General features: G+C 41.7%; 1 protein-coding gene across 14 annotated transcripts in view; it reads left to right on the top strand.

The window, feature by feature from the left end:
* Positions 1-16885, top strand: part of PALM2AKAP2 (PALM2 and AKAP2 fusion) — a 488418-nt gene that overhangs the window by 237266 nt on the left and 234267 nt on the right. For all 14 annotated transcript variants that reach the window (XM_058302553.1, XM_058302562.1, XM_058302559.1 and 11 more), the window contains exon 4: positions 8436-8566. In XM_058302553.1, coding sequence (XP_058158536.1) covers positions 8436-8566 — 131 coding nt within the window. The remainder of the gene's footprint in view (positions 1-8435; positions 8567-16885) is intronic.

The raw sequence follows: 16885 nt of genomic DNA, 5'->3' as shown, positions 1-16885 counted from the left end.
ATATTGAGGAGTATACCAGGGAGTAGCTCCACAAAATGGCATATCATTACTTTACATATGGACCATAAACAAATTCTGTAATGAATGAAGAACCAAAGTACAAAATGTTTTAACTATTAGCCACTGCATGCCAGTGATTAGGGAAGCTCAGGATGCTTTGAAGTCTTGGGACCTTAGCTATATTTTGTATCAAATATTTGTGATGTAAGACTTTCCACCAAACATTCACAAATGGGAGCCATAAGCAATTTTTTAGCTGTATTATTTTTGCTGATGATAAAATTAGGAAATGTATGTTCATTACAAAATGTACATTTAAAAGTATAGGAAAATGTAAAGTAAAACATAGCAACTGTATGTATCAACTCACCATCCAACTATAACCCACTAAGGGGTACATTCTTCTATATCTCTCCTCAATATGTTTTTACGGATTTAGAGATATAACCCTTGTTCACAGGTCTCCCCTGCCTTGGTTGGTAAAAACGAAATTACATAAATAACCAATTACATTAACTTTCTCTTTTTGATTTTTATATATGGACTATTTTATTTTAAGAATTCCTATTTTTTAATGTATTTTATAGGGTTTTTGAACATTTATTTTTACCTTATTTATGTTTTTCAATTTATCCCCCCTCCCCCAGACAGTTCTCTTGTCTGCCTGCTCATTGTTTTGCTCACCTTCAAGGGGCACAGGAAACTGAACCTGGGATCTCCCATATGGGAGGTGAATGCCTAATGGCCTAAGCCACGTCCATTCACTGGACTATTTTAAATTCCCATAAAAAACTTTATAAATTTTATGAAGTCACATCTAGTGCTCTTTTTATGATTTCTGGCTTTGATGCCATCCTTAAAAAGAACCTTTCCTTGCGGAGTGGATGTACCTCAGTTGTTGAGCACTTGTTTCCCATCTTCCCATGTGTGAGGTCCCAGGTTCAGTCCCTGGTACCTCCTAAAAAACAACAAACAAACAAAAAACAGTTCTCATGGGGAAGCAAATGTACCTCAGTGGTTGAGTGCCTGCTTCCTGTCTTCCCATGTGCAAGGTCCTGGGTCCTGGGTTCAATCCCCTGTACCCCCTTAAAAAAAAAAAAGGACCCCTCCTTAATAGACAACTCTTTATGCAAAACTTGACCCAGCATATGTGTCTGTATCTTCTTCTTTTTTTTTTTTTAAAGATTTATTTATTTAATTCCCCCCCCCCCCCCACCCCCGTTGTCTGTTCTCTGTGTCTATTTGCTGCATCTTGTTTCTTGTCCGCTTCTGTTGTCAGCGGCACGGGAAGTGTGGACGGTGCCATTCATGGGCAGGCTGCACTTTCTTTCGTGCTGGGCGGCTCTCCTTACGGGACTCCTTGTGCGTGGGGCTCCCCTACGTGGGGGACACCCCTGTGTGGCAGGGCACTCCTTGCGCGCATCAGCACTGCGCATGGGCCAGCTCCACACGGGTCAAGGAGGCCCGGGGTTTGAACCGCGGACCTCCCATATGGTAGACGGACGCCCTAACCATTGGGCCAAGTCTGTTTCCCTCTATATCTTCTTAATCTACTTTTCAACAATAAATGATAGTGAGCTTTTGCCAGGGTCAGGGGCCTGCCAAAAACAAAAACAAAAAAAAAAACCTTTCCTTCTCACTTACCTAGGATGCTTCTTAGACTTCAGTGGTTTTAGTCTACCTAGCCTTTGTTTTCCTATAAGGTAGGAGGTAGGAATACATAACTACTTTTCGTTGATGGTAAGCCAGTTATAACAGCATGATTTGTTGATTTAATTCATCCTTTTCCTCACTGATTTAAGTGTCTTCCTTATCATGTACAGATTTCTCACTTATTCTCAAGTCTTCCATTTGCATATTCTTTTTATTCTGTGCATCTCCCTGTCCATTTCCTGGCCAGTGTCTTTCTCATTTAATTCCTATAGCTTTTTAATATGTTGTAATATTTCATAAGGCAAGAGTCATCATTATTCTTCTTTTAAAAATTTGTCTTGACTTTTTATTCCCTTGAAAACCATTTCTTATTTTTATTGTCTTTTATAATGTTACTTGTGATAATGTGAGTTTATAAAAAATCAATGATTGTATTATAACAGAATAGACTGCGTTTTATATTCCTTTTCCCCCCTAGGTTGAATTGCTAGAAATTTGTCTATTTTATGGGTCTCTTCAAAGTTCAGCACAGAGTAGGCACTCGATATGTAGTGTTGAATGAATCCCTTTGGGACTGTCACATTTATAAAGGTTTGTGTGACAAAAGCAGCACTGTCAGAATCAAATGGCTAATACCACATCTTCAATAAATAAGCTGCCTTTGAATTATTTATTCATGAGCAGGGAACCCTGACGAGAATTTTATTCCAGTCCAAGCTATGAAACCTGTCATTATATTTTAAAGATCACAGCCTTTACTTTCAAGAAGATGGAAACTGATCAAAGACTGATTTGTGACTGCAAAATATTTATTGTCAACCCATCAAGGTCATTTGCTGAATATCCCAAAGGTTTCAGGAACCTTACTGCAAAGATGTTAGTGTCTTTTACCATTTTGACCTATCACTTAGCACTAATTTTAGACTCTTCTTGGTTATTAGGACATGTGAAAGGCAGATTTCAAACTTAAAAATATTGAACTGGTAAACAAAGTACACAGCATAAAGGGTTTTTCTGGCTCACCCTTTTTTCTGTCATGTACTCCCTGAACAAAGAACTGGAGAAGAAGCTACAAGTTGTTTTCTTCTATTAGGAGTCTTAGGTCTGCTTCTCCCCATGAAGACTAAACCATGTAACGAAGTCTCAAGACCAAACCATTGTCTTGTTGGGGGTGACTGAGGAGGAAGAAGAGGGTTAGTGAGGGGGACGGAGAAAAGGGACATTAATGAATGACTGAGGAACTATCGTCACTATTGTCCCACCCTGAATTTAATCCATTTTATATCAGAAAATTCAATTTTGCTAGTTTCCAACCATCATCCACCAACCCAGCCAGTGTCAGCTCTAGCCAGATGATAGGTAAGTGAAAGATGTAGAGTAAAGAGTAAACATATAAATATATAAGGAGAAATCCCAGGCGAATGCTTTCTATAATCTTAGGGTGCAGAAGTCTTATCTAAGTATGACATCAAAGTCAAACCCATAATGTTAAAGGTTGTTAGATATGACTGTAAAAATTACAAATGTCTCATCGGGAAAAAAATTGGCAAGTTGCTACTAGTCCCAATTCATCTCGCAGTTCCCACACTCTCCCCCACCCACCTGGATCCCCTCAGAAAAGTTGCTTAATCTCAATGATCTTAATTGTAGACTTAAAAGATTTGATTCGATCACCTCTAAGGGCTTGTCTAGTTTTAGTAGACTAAGAGTTTATGTTTGCTAAAGTACAATGTTAGTACATGGTTTTTGGTAATTTATTCATCCAACAGATATTTATTATCACCAACTATAGCCTCCTGTGTTGGCAATAAAATATAGCGCACCCGACTGTGAGTGACTCAGGGACAAGTAAGAGAGAGAACATCCAATGGAACCTATGGTAGAAAAGCTAGAAAACCGTTATCCCAGTTAGGGAGTAGGCCAGTGGTGCCCAGTGACGTTTTATGTCCTATTTGATTTTCTTAGGTGATCTTATGCAGAGAGACTGGATAGCAGAGTACACCAGTAAATTCCAGATCATGCCTTGTTAGCTGTGCAGCCCTGGATAAGTTACTTTAATTTGAGTGCCTACCTCATGGGATATTTGTGACGGTTAAGTGAACTTATGTGTAATGCACTTGAAAGTCAGAGTGCTGTATGAAACTATCATCTTCACCATTGTCATTGTCATTGTTGTCATCTGGTTCCAAAAACCCCAATCCCATACCTATCATAAATATCATCTAATCTCATAAATACCATTTATTATTGATGATGCCCAACTTGACATCTCCAGCGCCCATGTCTCCTGAACTCCAGACTCCTGTATCCAACTGCATCCCTGACATCTCCACTTAGATGAATGGATCCCACTTCCACTCATAAGCCTCTTGAATTTAATATGCCAAAAATGGAAGTTTTGATTTTCTACTCTTCTAGCCCCTTTCCTCCTCTAGTCTTCCCAATCTCCAATTAATGATTCCATCATCCACTTTCATTCAAACCAAATATTTATCTGTCACCTTTAATTCCACCCTTCCTTCTCATCCCCCATATCTAATCTTTTGCCAAGTCGTGTTGAATCTACCTCTAAACTATGCCTCTGTGTTTTTTGTTTCATATGTTCTGTCACTGGAACAATGCGATAGACATCCATGGCTCATATTTTGAAATCCTGCCCCTTGTAATTTGTCCTTCTCCCTATGTGCCTAGAACAGAGGCTGTAGAAACCCCCCTAACCTAACCCCTGCCTTCCTCTATTTTCATCTTGTTCTATCCCCTGCCCATGGTGGGGACTTTCTCATCTCCAAACATACCAGATTCAGTTACTTCTTTGGGCTGTTGAATTTGCCAGTCCGTCTGCCCGGAATGTTCCTCCCTGGAACTTACTGAGATTAGCCTCCCCTGCCTCAGCTCTCAGCTCAAATGTCAAATCCTCAAGGACTTTTCCCACCAAAAGTGTCCCTTTGTCCCTCTCTGTCACACTGTCCTGTTCATTTCATATTTTGTTTCCTTGTACTGGAACAAATAAGAGTAGTGTCTCGCCCGTCTTCCGGAGCTGTCCTCAGGGCTCAGCACAGTACCTGGCATGTGGCAAATGGATGGGGGTGTCCCTCTCCCCTGAGGTGGGACTCCAGAGGAGAGACTGGTTTGTGAGAAGATGGGAAGTTCCAGTTTGGTTCTGTGCGTTTGAGCAGCCTGTGGTGGCACTTCAGGCATTTGGATGGTAGTAGGCTCTGCTCATTGTGGTCTTCAGACGGGCAGCCTCAACAATACCTGAAGTGGGTTAAAATTCACATTCTCAGGCCCTACCCCAGACTTACTGAACAAGAATGTCTGTGGGTGGGGCCTTGGAATCTACCAGGAGTAAGCTCTCTTGGTGATTCTTACACACTAAAGTTTGAATCACTCTGTTCTCTGTTCTGATTTTGTTTTCCCAGACTGGACAGGCCCATAGAGCCAGAAGATTTACTTTAGGAGCTCTTTCTGTCCAGCGGCCAGCTCTTCATCTGCTCTCTTTCCTTTTCTTCACTCTTCACAGTTGCAGCCATTTTGACAGTTCCTAGCAACTATAAGCTATGGCACATTGCTTTTTTTTTTTTTTTTTTTTTAATGTATGTAATTTGGAAAATAAGGAGGAAAAAAACTTTTTTGTTTTTAGTTTTCACTTCTGAGCTCTGCTTGGCATCAAATTCTGAAACACTCAGGCAGCCAATAAGAACAAGAAGAGTAGAGGGGAAACTGGTGCTTTGTATCTGAGTACTCCATAAGGCCGTCCTCCCTCAGAGGCAACCCAGAGGGGTCTGGAGTAGGCTAAGGAAGCCTTGGAAATACATATACTTGAACTGGTGATTTCCCCTAAGAGACTACTTTTGGGCCAAGTGAAGACTCAATGTGCTTTTTTTTTTTTTAACATCAAGAGGCCAAGGGAACAGGAGGCATAGAAACAACAGGAAGTGATAGCCATTCCTGTAATACTAAGTCTGTGCCAGGTACTTTCTTTGTATGAACTCATTTATTCTTCACACAAACCCTCTGAGATAGGCACTGTTGGCATCTGCATTTCACAGAGGAGGAAACTGAGGCTCAGAGGGGCTAAGAAGCCCATCCCAGGTCTAAGTGTGGCAGAGCTAGAGTCTACACCCACGCAGGCTGGCTCCAGAGTCTGGACTCTCAGCTCCTGTTCATCGCAGCTTCTCCCAGTGTGCAGACGCCATCTATTTGGGGAATTTTTTTTTTTTAGGAGGTACCAGGGATTGAACCCAGTAACTCATACATGCGAAGCAGGCACTCGACTGCTGAGCTACACCCACTCCCCTATTTGGGGGATTTTGAGTGGCGTGAGTGGAGTGCAGTGGTTCTAAATTTTTTTCCTTCCGTAGCACATTGAGGGAGAGCATCCAACTTGCCCCACCCATTCCCAACTTGAAGTGGAAAAGGATCTCTGTGAAAAAGATCTGGAGAGCAACCAACATAAGCCAATTGTTCTGTGAACTTCTATGCATACTTTTAGAATATAAAACAGTACCCTGTAAACTTGGGGGAAAAAAACAGTATTTTTTTTACACTTACCTTTAGAGTAAGTAGCACATTATTTATGCAGTCCTCATTTGCAAGCAACATGTTACCGATGAAGTATAACAGTATAAACATTTTGGGGTTGGGTGAGGGTTCATGTCTACAACCATATTAGCAGGTCTGTTAGGGACGCACATGAATCTTTATGTCTAATGATTAGAAAATTATAGATCGAGTGCTATAAATATGCCTCACGATGCTCTGTAAGAGTATCCAAACTGACCTCCACAAACAATTCACAATTAAAAAGTAAGAACAACACCCATGAAAATCAAGACACCTCAAATAGCACACGGATAACATGTTGCTAACATCTTTCCTGGAAGTGGGAGACTCCACCCATTTGAGCTCACTCCTGTGTCCAGCAGGGTCTTTGCAGGGCTGACTGGATGCTGAACTTCCCAGTGGAGTGGTGAATCAGAACCATTAGTGTATTCCAACTTATTAGTAAATGTTGGTAATTTTTTAAAAAAAATTTTATGGAAGTATATCATTCATACATGAACACACATAAACAATAAGTATATAGTAAAGACTGCAAACTTACAAAATAAACATACATAACATCATACAGGGGGCTCATACATCACCCCTCCACCAACTCTTTGCATTGGTGTGAAACATTTGTTACAAACTATGCAAGAGCATGGTCAAAATATTACTACCAACTATATTCCTTATCTTACATTTGGTGTATTTTTTCCCCAACCCATACTATTTTTTAAAAATATATTTTTGTTACAGATATTGTGAACTTACAAAACAATCATACAGATGTGTAGATTTACCATACAACTTGACACCCTGGTGGAACATTTGTTACAGATTATCATCAGATATTGGTAATTTTTTATCATCAGATATTGGTAATTTTACAATATCATCAGAATATTGGTAATTTTTATTAACTCACTTTATGAGTCCATTATAAGTAGCCCTCAAGCCCAGGTAAGAATGAGAGTTTTTGGAACTGTGCGTCCTTCCAACATAAGAGCTATAGAAAAGAATGTTAGTATGAATTTTGGTCTACACTGGTAGAAACAGGTCCCATCCTCTCGTGTCTTTAAATCTAATTTAATTAGCTCCAAGCCTGCGTTCCCTGGCTAGACAAAAATTAAGACTTGGTCATTCTGAGAGCTCCCTTTTCTTCCTGTCCTTGCTCATCTTACCTAATGAAACCAAGCAGACTTCTGCATAGAGGTGATGTCAGGGAGCAAGGGCAAGTGGTCCTGACCCTGAGTTGGCCACGTCATAGCCTTGAGCCCTGTTCTTTTGGTTGCCCACTGTTGCTGTGAAGCACTGGCCACATGCCCTGTTTCTGGCAGCTTTGGTGGTGCCCCCTCACCATGGTCCATGGCTGTGGCCGCCAGCTGGCCCACAGGTCCTCAGCCACAAGCTGCAGCATCCAGTCTCTACAGTCAACCAATTGCTGCCCTTGGCCATCAAAGGTCCATGAAACCCCAATCAGAAATCCCCTCCTATGCTTCCATAACCCTTGCTCACTTTAGGGAGTTACAACATGCCCTTCTCTTGAGCTGGATTTCATCTCTCAACACAAGCACTAAAGCACTACCCCCATCTCCAGCCATTAGTCTGAAACACAGAAACTTTGTATCCTACTCCACAGTGTATTAGTACACTGGCATATGTAGGTTGCATGATTTTAAAAACATTTGGAGACCACTGCTGAGCTCAGCTGGGAGTCATGAAAGGGTTTTAAGGAGATGCATGCCACAGATTCATCTTTTTAAAAGAGCACTTTACTATGGAGTGGATATTAGGTGATCTTAAATTTTATAATGGAATTGTATTTTCGTAGGAAAATGTCCTTATTTTTTTAAAATGTTACTGAAATGTTTATGGGTGAAGTGTCATGATGTTTGTTATTACTTTTCAATATTTCAGTGAAAAAAATAGAAGAATAAATATGGCAGAATGTTAATAATTGTTAAATCTAGATGAGGTCATATGTTCATTTATCGTACAGTTCCCTCTATTCTTTGTTTTCACATTTTGAAATTATGGCTAATGTAGAAATAAATCCCTGTGGTGACTCTTTGGAAGTAGAACCAGAGGCAAGTAAGGAGCCATGTGTGAGAGGAGGTGATGGCAACAGTCCAGGGGAACACCGATGATGGACAGAGCCAAAATGGTGTCACCGCGGAGGGAGGCGGGGTGTGGACGGAAAGGTATCAACTCAACTGTCCTTACCCTCGTTCCCACAGTCCAAAGTGCTTCGGGAGAAATGGCTGCTGCAAGGCATACCCGCTGGAACGGCCGAAGAGGAGGAGGCCAGGAGGCGGCAGTCTGAGGAGGATGAGTTCAGAGTCAAGCAACTTGAGGATAACATTCAGAGGTATGTGGCTTCCAGGCCAAGCCCGTGTTTTACAGTGCAGTAACCACTACTCAACTCTAGGGGGCGGTTCTCCACGCTGTCCCCTTTTCCCAGGGCTTTAGAAATCCCTTCCTCAGCAGAGTACATTGCATTCTTGGCCATGCTTTGCTTGTGGGGAAACCAGCCAAGAGAAATGTGTGTGTGTATACAGACACATGCGCTTGCACACACGCACACACACACTTTTCTTTAAAATATAAAGGGTAAAGGCGAAACTGTTAAGAGCCATTGAAAAATGAAAATTGTCATCCTGTAAATACTGGATTCAATTTTTGAGAACAGGTACTTCCAGGACCACTGAAAGCAGGGAAGGAAATGACTTCCTGTTAGAAGCCAAGAAGGTAGAAAGGGGGTGGGCAGGCTGAAGCGACTCAGAGCCCTGAGCCTCAGGTGTTTCTGAGCACAAGCTCCTCAGAAATGGCTCAGCTTGCTGCATCTTAGACAAGAGGAGGGAGCCACGGATTAGCGACGACGTTGACCACAGATGGGAAAGGCCAAGGCAGCTCAGCAAAATGGTGTTACAGGGCATTTGCTTTGCGGTCTCACAGCGGTGAGTGAGTGGTACTTGCGGCTGCAGTGGCAGTTGACACGCTATGACATCTCTTTATTTTTTTCTCTTGTTCAAAGTCCTGGCCATTTTCCTTTCCCCTTCTTATTGGTGTTACATGATCATAACAGATGTGCCTGGCACACAGGAGAGCTCCGTAACTATTTGTTAAATGACAGGAATGGGGCTGGATCCTCTGGGCAGCTGGGGCCCCCTGCCTGGCAGAGGGTGCCTAGCGGATGGCTCTCCAGTCCAACTTGGCAAAATCCTAGAAAGCACCTGGGCTGGGCACAGACTAGTCACAGTTCAGGTTCTGGGGGGGCCAGTGTGTGCCGCTGAAGAGCTCCAGGCTGGAGTGAGAGCACCCTGATGAGAAGTCCAGGACCTCTCTTAAGGCAGACTTGATACTGATGGGCCGAAAACTTGGTTTAAAAATAATTTTTATAAAAACTGGGACCTCTTTTTTTCTCACTGAGCCTGACATGTGCATTCTCTCATCTGGTGGGCGTTGTTCCTAGATAGAAGGCAAAAGGATTTGGGAAAGAGAATAAAATTACTTATATGTGGGGGCATTTTCAGGACTTGGAGTTGTCCTGGGTGGTGCTGCAGGGACAGATGCTAGACATTGTGTGTCCTGCCATGGCCCACTGGGTGGACTGGGGAAGAGTGTAGACTACAATGTAGACCACTGTCCATGTGATGCAAACGTGCTCCAAAATGTGTTCACCAGGTGCAGTGAATGTGCCATGATGATGGAAGAGGTTGTTGATGTGGGAGGAGTGGGGTGGGGGCGCATATGGGGACCTCATATTTTTTTAATGTAACATTTAAAAGAAAATAAAGAAGAAAAATAAATAAAAAATGAAAAAGAAAAAAGAAAATTAATGTGCATGTAAGCAAAAAGAAAAAATTTAAAAATTAAAAAAAATTTACTTATATGGCCTTTTTTGTATTTCTTACATGGCATTGGAAAACGTGGTTTTCCAATCAAATTGGCAGGTTCACTTTAGCCTGAACACGAATATGTTGTTATTCAGGCCCAACAGGTAGTGACTGTCACCTGCAGGATGAGCCATTACACATGGCAGGAGAGTCTTATGTTGAGATTCAGTTTTGGCTAAATTGATATTGGAATGAGATGAAGAGTTAGGGGATGGTCATTTACTTAGTTGGGAATGACCATATTAAGAGAAATAAAGAAAATTTCTTTTTATCTTTTGAGTCAGCAAACTAAAGAGCTTGCTCAGTATAGGCAAGCAGTGCATTTGGACCCATTTAAGGAAAGAAATCATGATAGCCTAAAGGGGTAGGGGAGCACAGAGGCCTGGATTCGGGCGACATTTCGTTCTGTCCCAGTCATGGCTTTGTGGGGCACTGGCCATCTATCTGGAGGATGAGCTGTATCCCCTGGAACTGCTTTCTGTAAGATCATTGCCAACAGGCATCCTTTCTTCCTCAGGGACCCCCGAGGCAATGTCTTCCCACTCTGGAAGTCAGCTTCTGCTTTCCCTCGTCTGACTTGCCTCTCCAGTCCCAATGGAAGGAAGGAGCTGCTTTCTCTCCTCCCTTAAAGGATACTCAGTCACCCAAATTGGTTTCCTATGGTCTAAGCATAGTTGAGTTCTCTCAAGCAGAAGATCTTTTGCATCATACACATAAGCATCCTACAGTGTTGGGCAGTCTGCAGATTGGTTGGGTAGCTCTGCTTGTTTGGGCTGAGCTTGACTAGGTGGCTCTAAGCTGTAGGTTAGATAGGGTCTGCTCTTGTTCTCCCTGGACTAACGAGCTGGTCAGGGTGTTTTCTTTTTATGGCAATGGCAGAGGTGCAGGAGGGCTGAGGAGAAACTAGGGCTCGGCTTAGAACTGCCCATAAGCCATTAGTCAAAGCAAGTCACATGGCAAGCCTAAAATCACAGGAATGAGCCAGACACTTGACCCTCAGTGGGAGGAACTTCAAAGTTACATGGCAAAGTGCGCAGATACAGAGAGCAGTGAAGAACAGGGGATAGTAATTCAGTCTTTGAGAAACAGGATTGTTAAGTGGAAAGCTGCACTGGAGATACTGACCAGCATTAGGCAAACTACAGAAAAACAAAGTAAGGAGAAAGATGACAAGAATTCACAGGGAAAGGAAACAGTATAAGAGAAAATTAGTGACTTGGAGATCAGATTCATAATCTGATCTTCCTTTAGCAGGAATCTAGGGGGAAGCAGGTATGGCTTAAGCAGTTGGGTAACCACCTACCAAATGGCAGGTCCCAGGTTCAGTTTCCTGTACCTCCTAAAAAAGACAAGCAAGACAGCGAGCTGATGAGACAGGCTAGCACAGTGAGCTGATGCAACAAGATGATGCAACAAAGAGACACAACTAGGAAACACAATGGAAGACCCAACAAGCAGGAAGCAGAGATGGCTTAAGCCATTGGGCACCTCCCTCCCATGTGGGAGGTCCCGGGTTCAGTTCTCAGTGCCACCTAAAAAGAATGTAAGCACACAGAGACAGAAAACAGCGCAAATGAGGGGGAGAGAAATAAATAAATAAAATAATTCTTAAAAATAAAAAGGAATCTAGGAAACTGTCTATAGAGCAGATGCAGCAGAACCACTAAAGAAAGAAATTCTAAAGAAAGCACTCTTCATTTGAAGTAAAACACTAATTGGTAGATCCTTAGGTTTAGACTCTACTAATCTAAGTCACTCTAAGCCAATAAATTAGAATATTCTAGAGATGTGTATGAAATGTTTTAAAAATTATTATGTATGATAGTACAGTAGGGCCTTGAAGTTCCTGTTGGCTAACCAACAAAAGCTTGAAGATACTGAGGAAAACTAAAGAATAGAAATCAAAGAACAGAGAGGATTCCTAAAAGGAAAGATGGGTCATTTAGCTTAGAGAAGGAAAAGATAATAGCAACCTAAATCAGAACGTTTAAGTGTACATAGGATTAGGCCAAGTCTTAATTCTTTATGTCTGGATGTGATAAATGGATATCAAATAAAACATAAGACATATGCACTTAGACATGTGTCTATTTCCCTAGATATCTTCAAGAGAAAGATCACAATCATCTGTCTGATTTTGATTTTAAGATGTTTTATGGTGCTAGAAGCTATACAGAAGGTTCCAGGTATACAGACATGTTTGTTTGTTTGTTTATCTATTTCCAAACTGTTATTTGTAAATTAGTGGTGGTTTGGAACTAGGTTGTTGTCTCTCTTATAAAACTATTAAATGTTGTGCTTAGATTTGAGAGCAGGCCACAGGAGGGAAGGAGGAAAGAAGGAATTATTAAACCCTGGGCATTTAGAGTTACCTGGGAAGATTTTGGAAAATAAGGATTCCTTTGGCTTCCTTCCAAGAAATTTGGATTCAGTAACCCAGATGAGGAACCCTGGAATCTGTGTTTTTGAAAGGGCACTCCAGATAATTCTGCTGTGTAGTCAGGTTTGAGAACTATTGCTGTGTGTGTAAAAAAGGATAGGCTGCAAAAGAAATCCCATTTTAGTACCCAGAAATCCCAACGAGAAGTGAGAAGTTAATCGTGTTTATTGGAAAATTGATTTCACACAAATAGATAAAGAAGGACAGCTCTGACCCTTGATTTCAGACTGATTCTAAGCCTTAGTGCTTTGCCTCAAGGAAATTTGGAACTCGTTAGGAACCCCTGCCTTGGGGACTTCTGTAGGTGGGAGTAGCTCTGGAATAGAATTAAGCACTCTCCTCCATAAATCCCACAGTGAAGCCAAGTTTCATCTGAACTTGATTAGAAACAGCATTAGTTTACCAGATTAAATATGATACAGATCAGGAAAGTTGCAACTTTCCCAAAGACAGAAAATTCTGCCATTTTTCAAAAATTTCTGGCTGAAATTAAGAGCGATATGGCCTTGGAATGATTGCATCCAGACAGCTGGAAAGGGGGAAGAGAACCTGGTGAGTACCATGGAGAAGAAGACTGTCATTCTTTTAGACAGCTTTGTCCTGGATAATGTCAGCATGGCCCCAACAAATAAGGTCAGGATAATTGAAAGCAAAATAGGTTCACTTTTTTTTTTGAGGTACCAGGGCCAGAGATTGAACCCGAGACCTCATATGTGAGAAGCCGGCACTCAGCCACGAGCCACCTTGGCTTCCCTGAGTTGTTTTTTTCATTTGTTTGCTTGTTTGTTTGTTTTTTTTTTTTTTAGGAGACATCAGAAACTGAACCCAGGACCTCCCATGTGGGAAGCAGGCACTCAACTGCTTGAGCCATATCCACTCCCTCTATTTTTTAATTTAATAGATATAAAGCCTCACATCTTTTCTGTGTGTTTTATTTCCTTTTGGAGTGCCATATAGTTCCTGGCTTGGGCCCATTGTCAACTATTGTCCCTGACATCACTGTGTGTGATGGGTCCCTGGGGACCATGCCTGGACCTCACATTAAAGCTCTTGGGGAGATGAGGAGGTTAAATCCCCACTAGCTCTATCCACTTCATGGCTGTGCCAATCAATAAGGATCATTGCTCGCTTTGTAGTTTTTTCTCTTAGAATTTTCTTTCTAATTTCATCGGATTGTATTCAAGTTTTTGATATGTAGTGTTTATAACTTTCTTTGATTAGTGAGAAATTTGGAGAAAGTTTGCTCTCCCCACCCCAACCCTTGAGTTACCCTGGGAAAATGAGAAACCTTATGGAGTACTAAATGGAAATGGAACAAACCATTGCAAACTCAGGTTTTTAATTCTAGCTCTGTTGATAATTTGCTGTGTGACCTTGGAAAAGTCCTTCAGTCTCTCTGGCCTGTTTCCCTGTCTTTTCAACGAAATCTCTTTCAGGGCCTTCTAGCTCTGACATGCTGAGATTCTCTAATTTCGGGAGTTGGCTAGAGATCCCTTTTCTGGAAAAATAACCCTGTGCAGAGAAATTTCTCTATATGGAAGGAAGTGGTTTTGGGAGGCAGGTCAGAACTGGGGAAAGAGGTTAAGTTCTCAGGAAACCAAAGCCCCGTGTGTGAGTAACTCTTCATCAGAGTGGTGACTCTAATTCACCCGAACAGCTGTCAGTTCTAAAATGGATCACATCAAATATTCATTGAATCAAATATTGAAGTCCCAGTTGCTAACCCAGATAGGGCCATGCATTTTTTAAAAAAGAAAATCCAAGATGCCAGTGGACTGGTCCATTTCTATTTCTGACTTGAGATTCTCCAAGTGCCTTTATTGGTGTCTGGTGGATTCCAGGATTCACATAATTTTCCAGTCTTAAGAGGCTCGAAGAAGACTGGAGCCATCAGGCATAAGTATGTGGTCTTATGTTATGGGATTCTGCCAACCAAGAAAATGACAGTCACTTAAAAATAACTCTTCTAGAAAAGGCACCCACAGAAATGTTCGCTGAAATCACAAAAGACACTTCCTTGGGATTCATTATGTTCTTTGTACTTGCTGTCTTTAACTCCATCCTGCACTGGTCTTCCACCCCAGGGAGTGGAGCCCTCCACACTGGCATCCCGCCAGCCTTCCCAGCCTGGTGCCCCACCCTGCATGGCCACATTCAACAATTCAGCCCTGTGGCCTTTCCCTTCTTTTTTGTTTTGCCAAAATAAAACTAATGCTGCTTGACTATCGTCTAAGATTTACTGGTCTCTTTCTCTGTTCTCAGTACTGGCCTAGCTCTTTTACCCACATTTAATTCATTAATTTTCTCAGTTAAGCCTTATAACATGCCCATGTGTTAGTAATAATGATGATGATGCCCAGAATATACTTGGGAAAACTGAGGCTTAAGTTTTCCCAAGACAACCCAGCTAGTTAATCAGCAAAAGAGTAAAGATTTGAACTCAGCTCTGAGTCCAAAGCACATTCTCCAAAACCCCAGTAAAAGCTGTTTTTGTTTTAAGCTAAAGATTCAGTGAAATCACACTCAAGTTCACCTCATGATGTGGTAGGATGTACAGGTAACATGCTCTTCTCTCTCCTAGGCCCCCACAAATGCCTTTTGAAGATGCAGAATAGTCATGAATGCTCATGAGGGTAGTACAACATTGCGGATGTAATTAATACCACTGAACTTTACACTTGAAAGTGGTTAAGATGAGATATTTTGAGTTGAATATATTTTACTACAATAAAAGGAAAAAAAAAAAAAAAAAGAAGCAGGGTAGCATGGCACAAAGACCCAGAAGATGCTTCCCTGCATTGATTGGCCATAGTGACTGGTGAGGCTGCCCCCTTCAGGTTCTTTCAGGAATTGCAGTTGCCATTTTAGGCTTGCCTCTCTTCTTTCTCTTTCCCAAGCCATTTGCTCCTGACTGCACTTCCCTGGCAATTTACAGCTTAAATCTCTGCGGAGAAAGTGTGTAATTAGGTAAAGGGACCCTCTCTTTGCAGACAATCAGGAATCTAGACTTCAGAACTGGACCCGCCTTGGTTTAAATACTAGTTCTACCATTCACAAGGTGTTTGATCTTGGACAAGCCATGTCATCTGTCTGGACTTGAGCTTCTTCATTTGTACATTTGGGGTAACAATGCCCACCTTGCAGAATTGTTGCTATGGATAGAGATAATGTGCCTTTGTGAAGTACCAAGTACAATGCTAGCACTCAGGCTGTCAGTAAGAGTAATGCTGTTGTTATTGTTGTCCCCTCCAGCCCCCTAGAGCAGGGTTTCTCAATAGGAGCAATATTTACATTTTGGCCCAGATAATTCTTTGTTGTTGGCAGCTGTGCTGTAGGATGTTTAGCAGTATTATGGATTTCATCATGTCTTCCACAAAGACATGTTTCAAGCCCTAACCCTTGGTCATATAGATGTGAACCCATTTGTAAATCGAATCTTGAAAGAATGATGCCAAACTGAATCATGATGGGTCTAAATCCAATATGACTAGAGTTCTTACAAGTAGAGGAAATGTGGACACAATCAGAAGTATGCTACAGAAGGAGAAAGATGGTTATGTGACAGAGATTGTTGGGGATTGCCAGCAAGCCACCAACAGAACACTACAGACTTGGGAGCAAGCACGATCCTACTGGCACCTTGATTATGCACTTCTAGCCTCCAAAACTGTGAGACAATAAATTCCACGTGTTTAAGCCAGCCAGTCTGTTGTATTTGTTATAGCAGCCTTGGCAAAGTAAGACAAGCAGCATTCCTGGCCTCTACCCTGTAGATGACATTAGCACATTCAGTGTCACCTGAAAATTGCCAGATGTCCTCTGAGATGGGGGTAGGGTGGAAAGATGGCAAAATTGTCACCCACTGAGAACCACTGTTCTAAAGCTTAGAGTTACTGGTGTTGATCCCATGGTGAAAATCACCCCATCAAGTAATTTTGAATACAGAACATTAAAAAGACTTATGAAGCCATCAATAATGATTCTCAGCACAAAATGAAATTAAGTGTTTCCATTGCTTGAAAATAACAGATTTAGGCTTCTCTAAAGCACTGAGCCGTGAAAGTCAGTTCTGAGTTAAGAAGAGCTGGTTGCCTTTGTTTCACATCCAATGTTGCACTGATTTTGCAGAGGCAGTGCTTTTATGACAGCTCATAAAACCATAAAATCCTAGAGTGTACCTAATGAGATGTTATCTAGATCAACTCCCATCTGATGCTGGAATTTGTAATGAACCCAATGACTGAAAGTCAATAGGCAGCCCTCTAGGAAGGCTAAAAGTGACAGTAAACTCACTTTCTCACGAAGTGGCATCCAAGCTCATACTGAAACAACTCTCTTTATTACAAAGGAT

Source organism: Dasypus novemcinctus, chromosome 8 (assembly GCF_030445035.2).
Source record: "Dasypus novemcinctus isolate mDasNov1 chromosome 8, mDasNov1.1.hap2, whole genome shotgun sequence".
NCBI classification, from domain to species: Eukaryota; Metazoa; Chordata; class Mammalia; order Cingulata; family Dasypodidae; genus Dasypus; species Dasypus novemcinctus.
The sequence above is the reverse complement of the archived record's forward strand: the minus strand, read 5'-3'. Positions and strand labels throughout refer to the sequence as shown.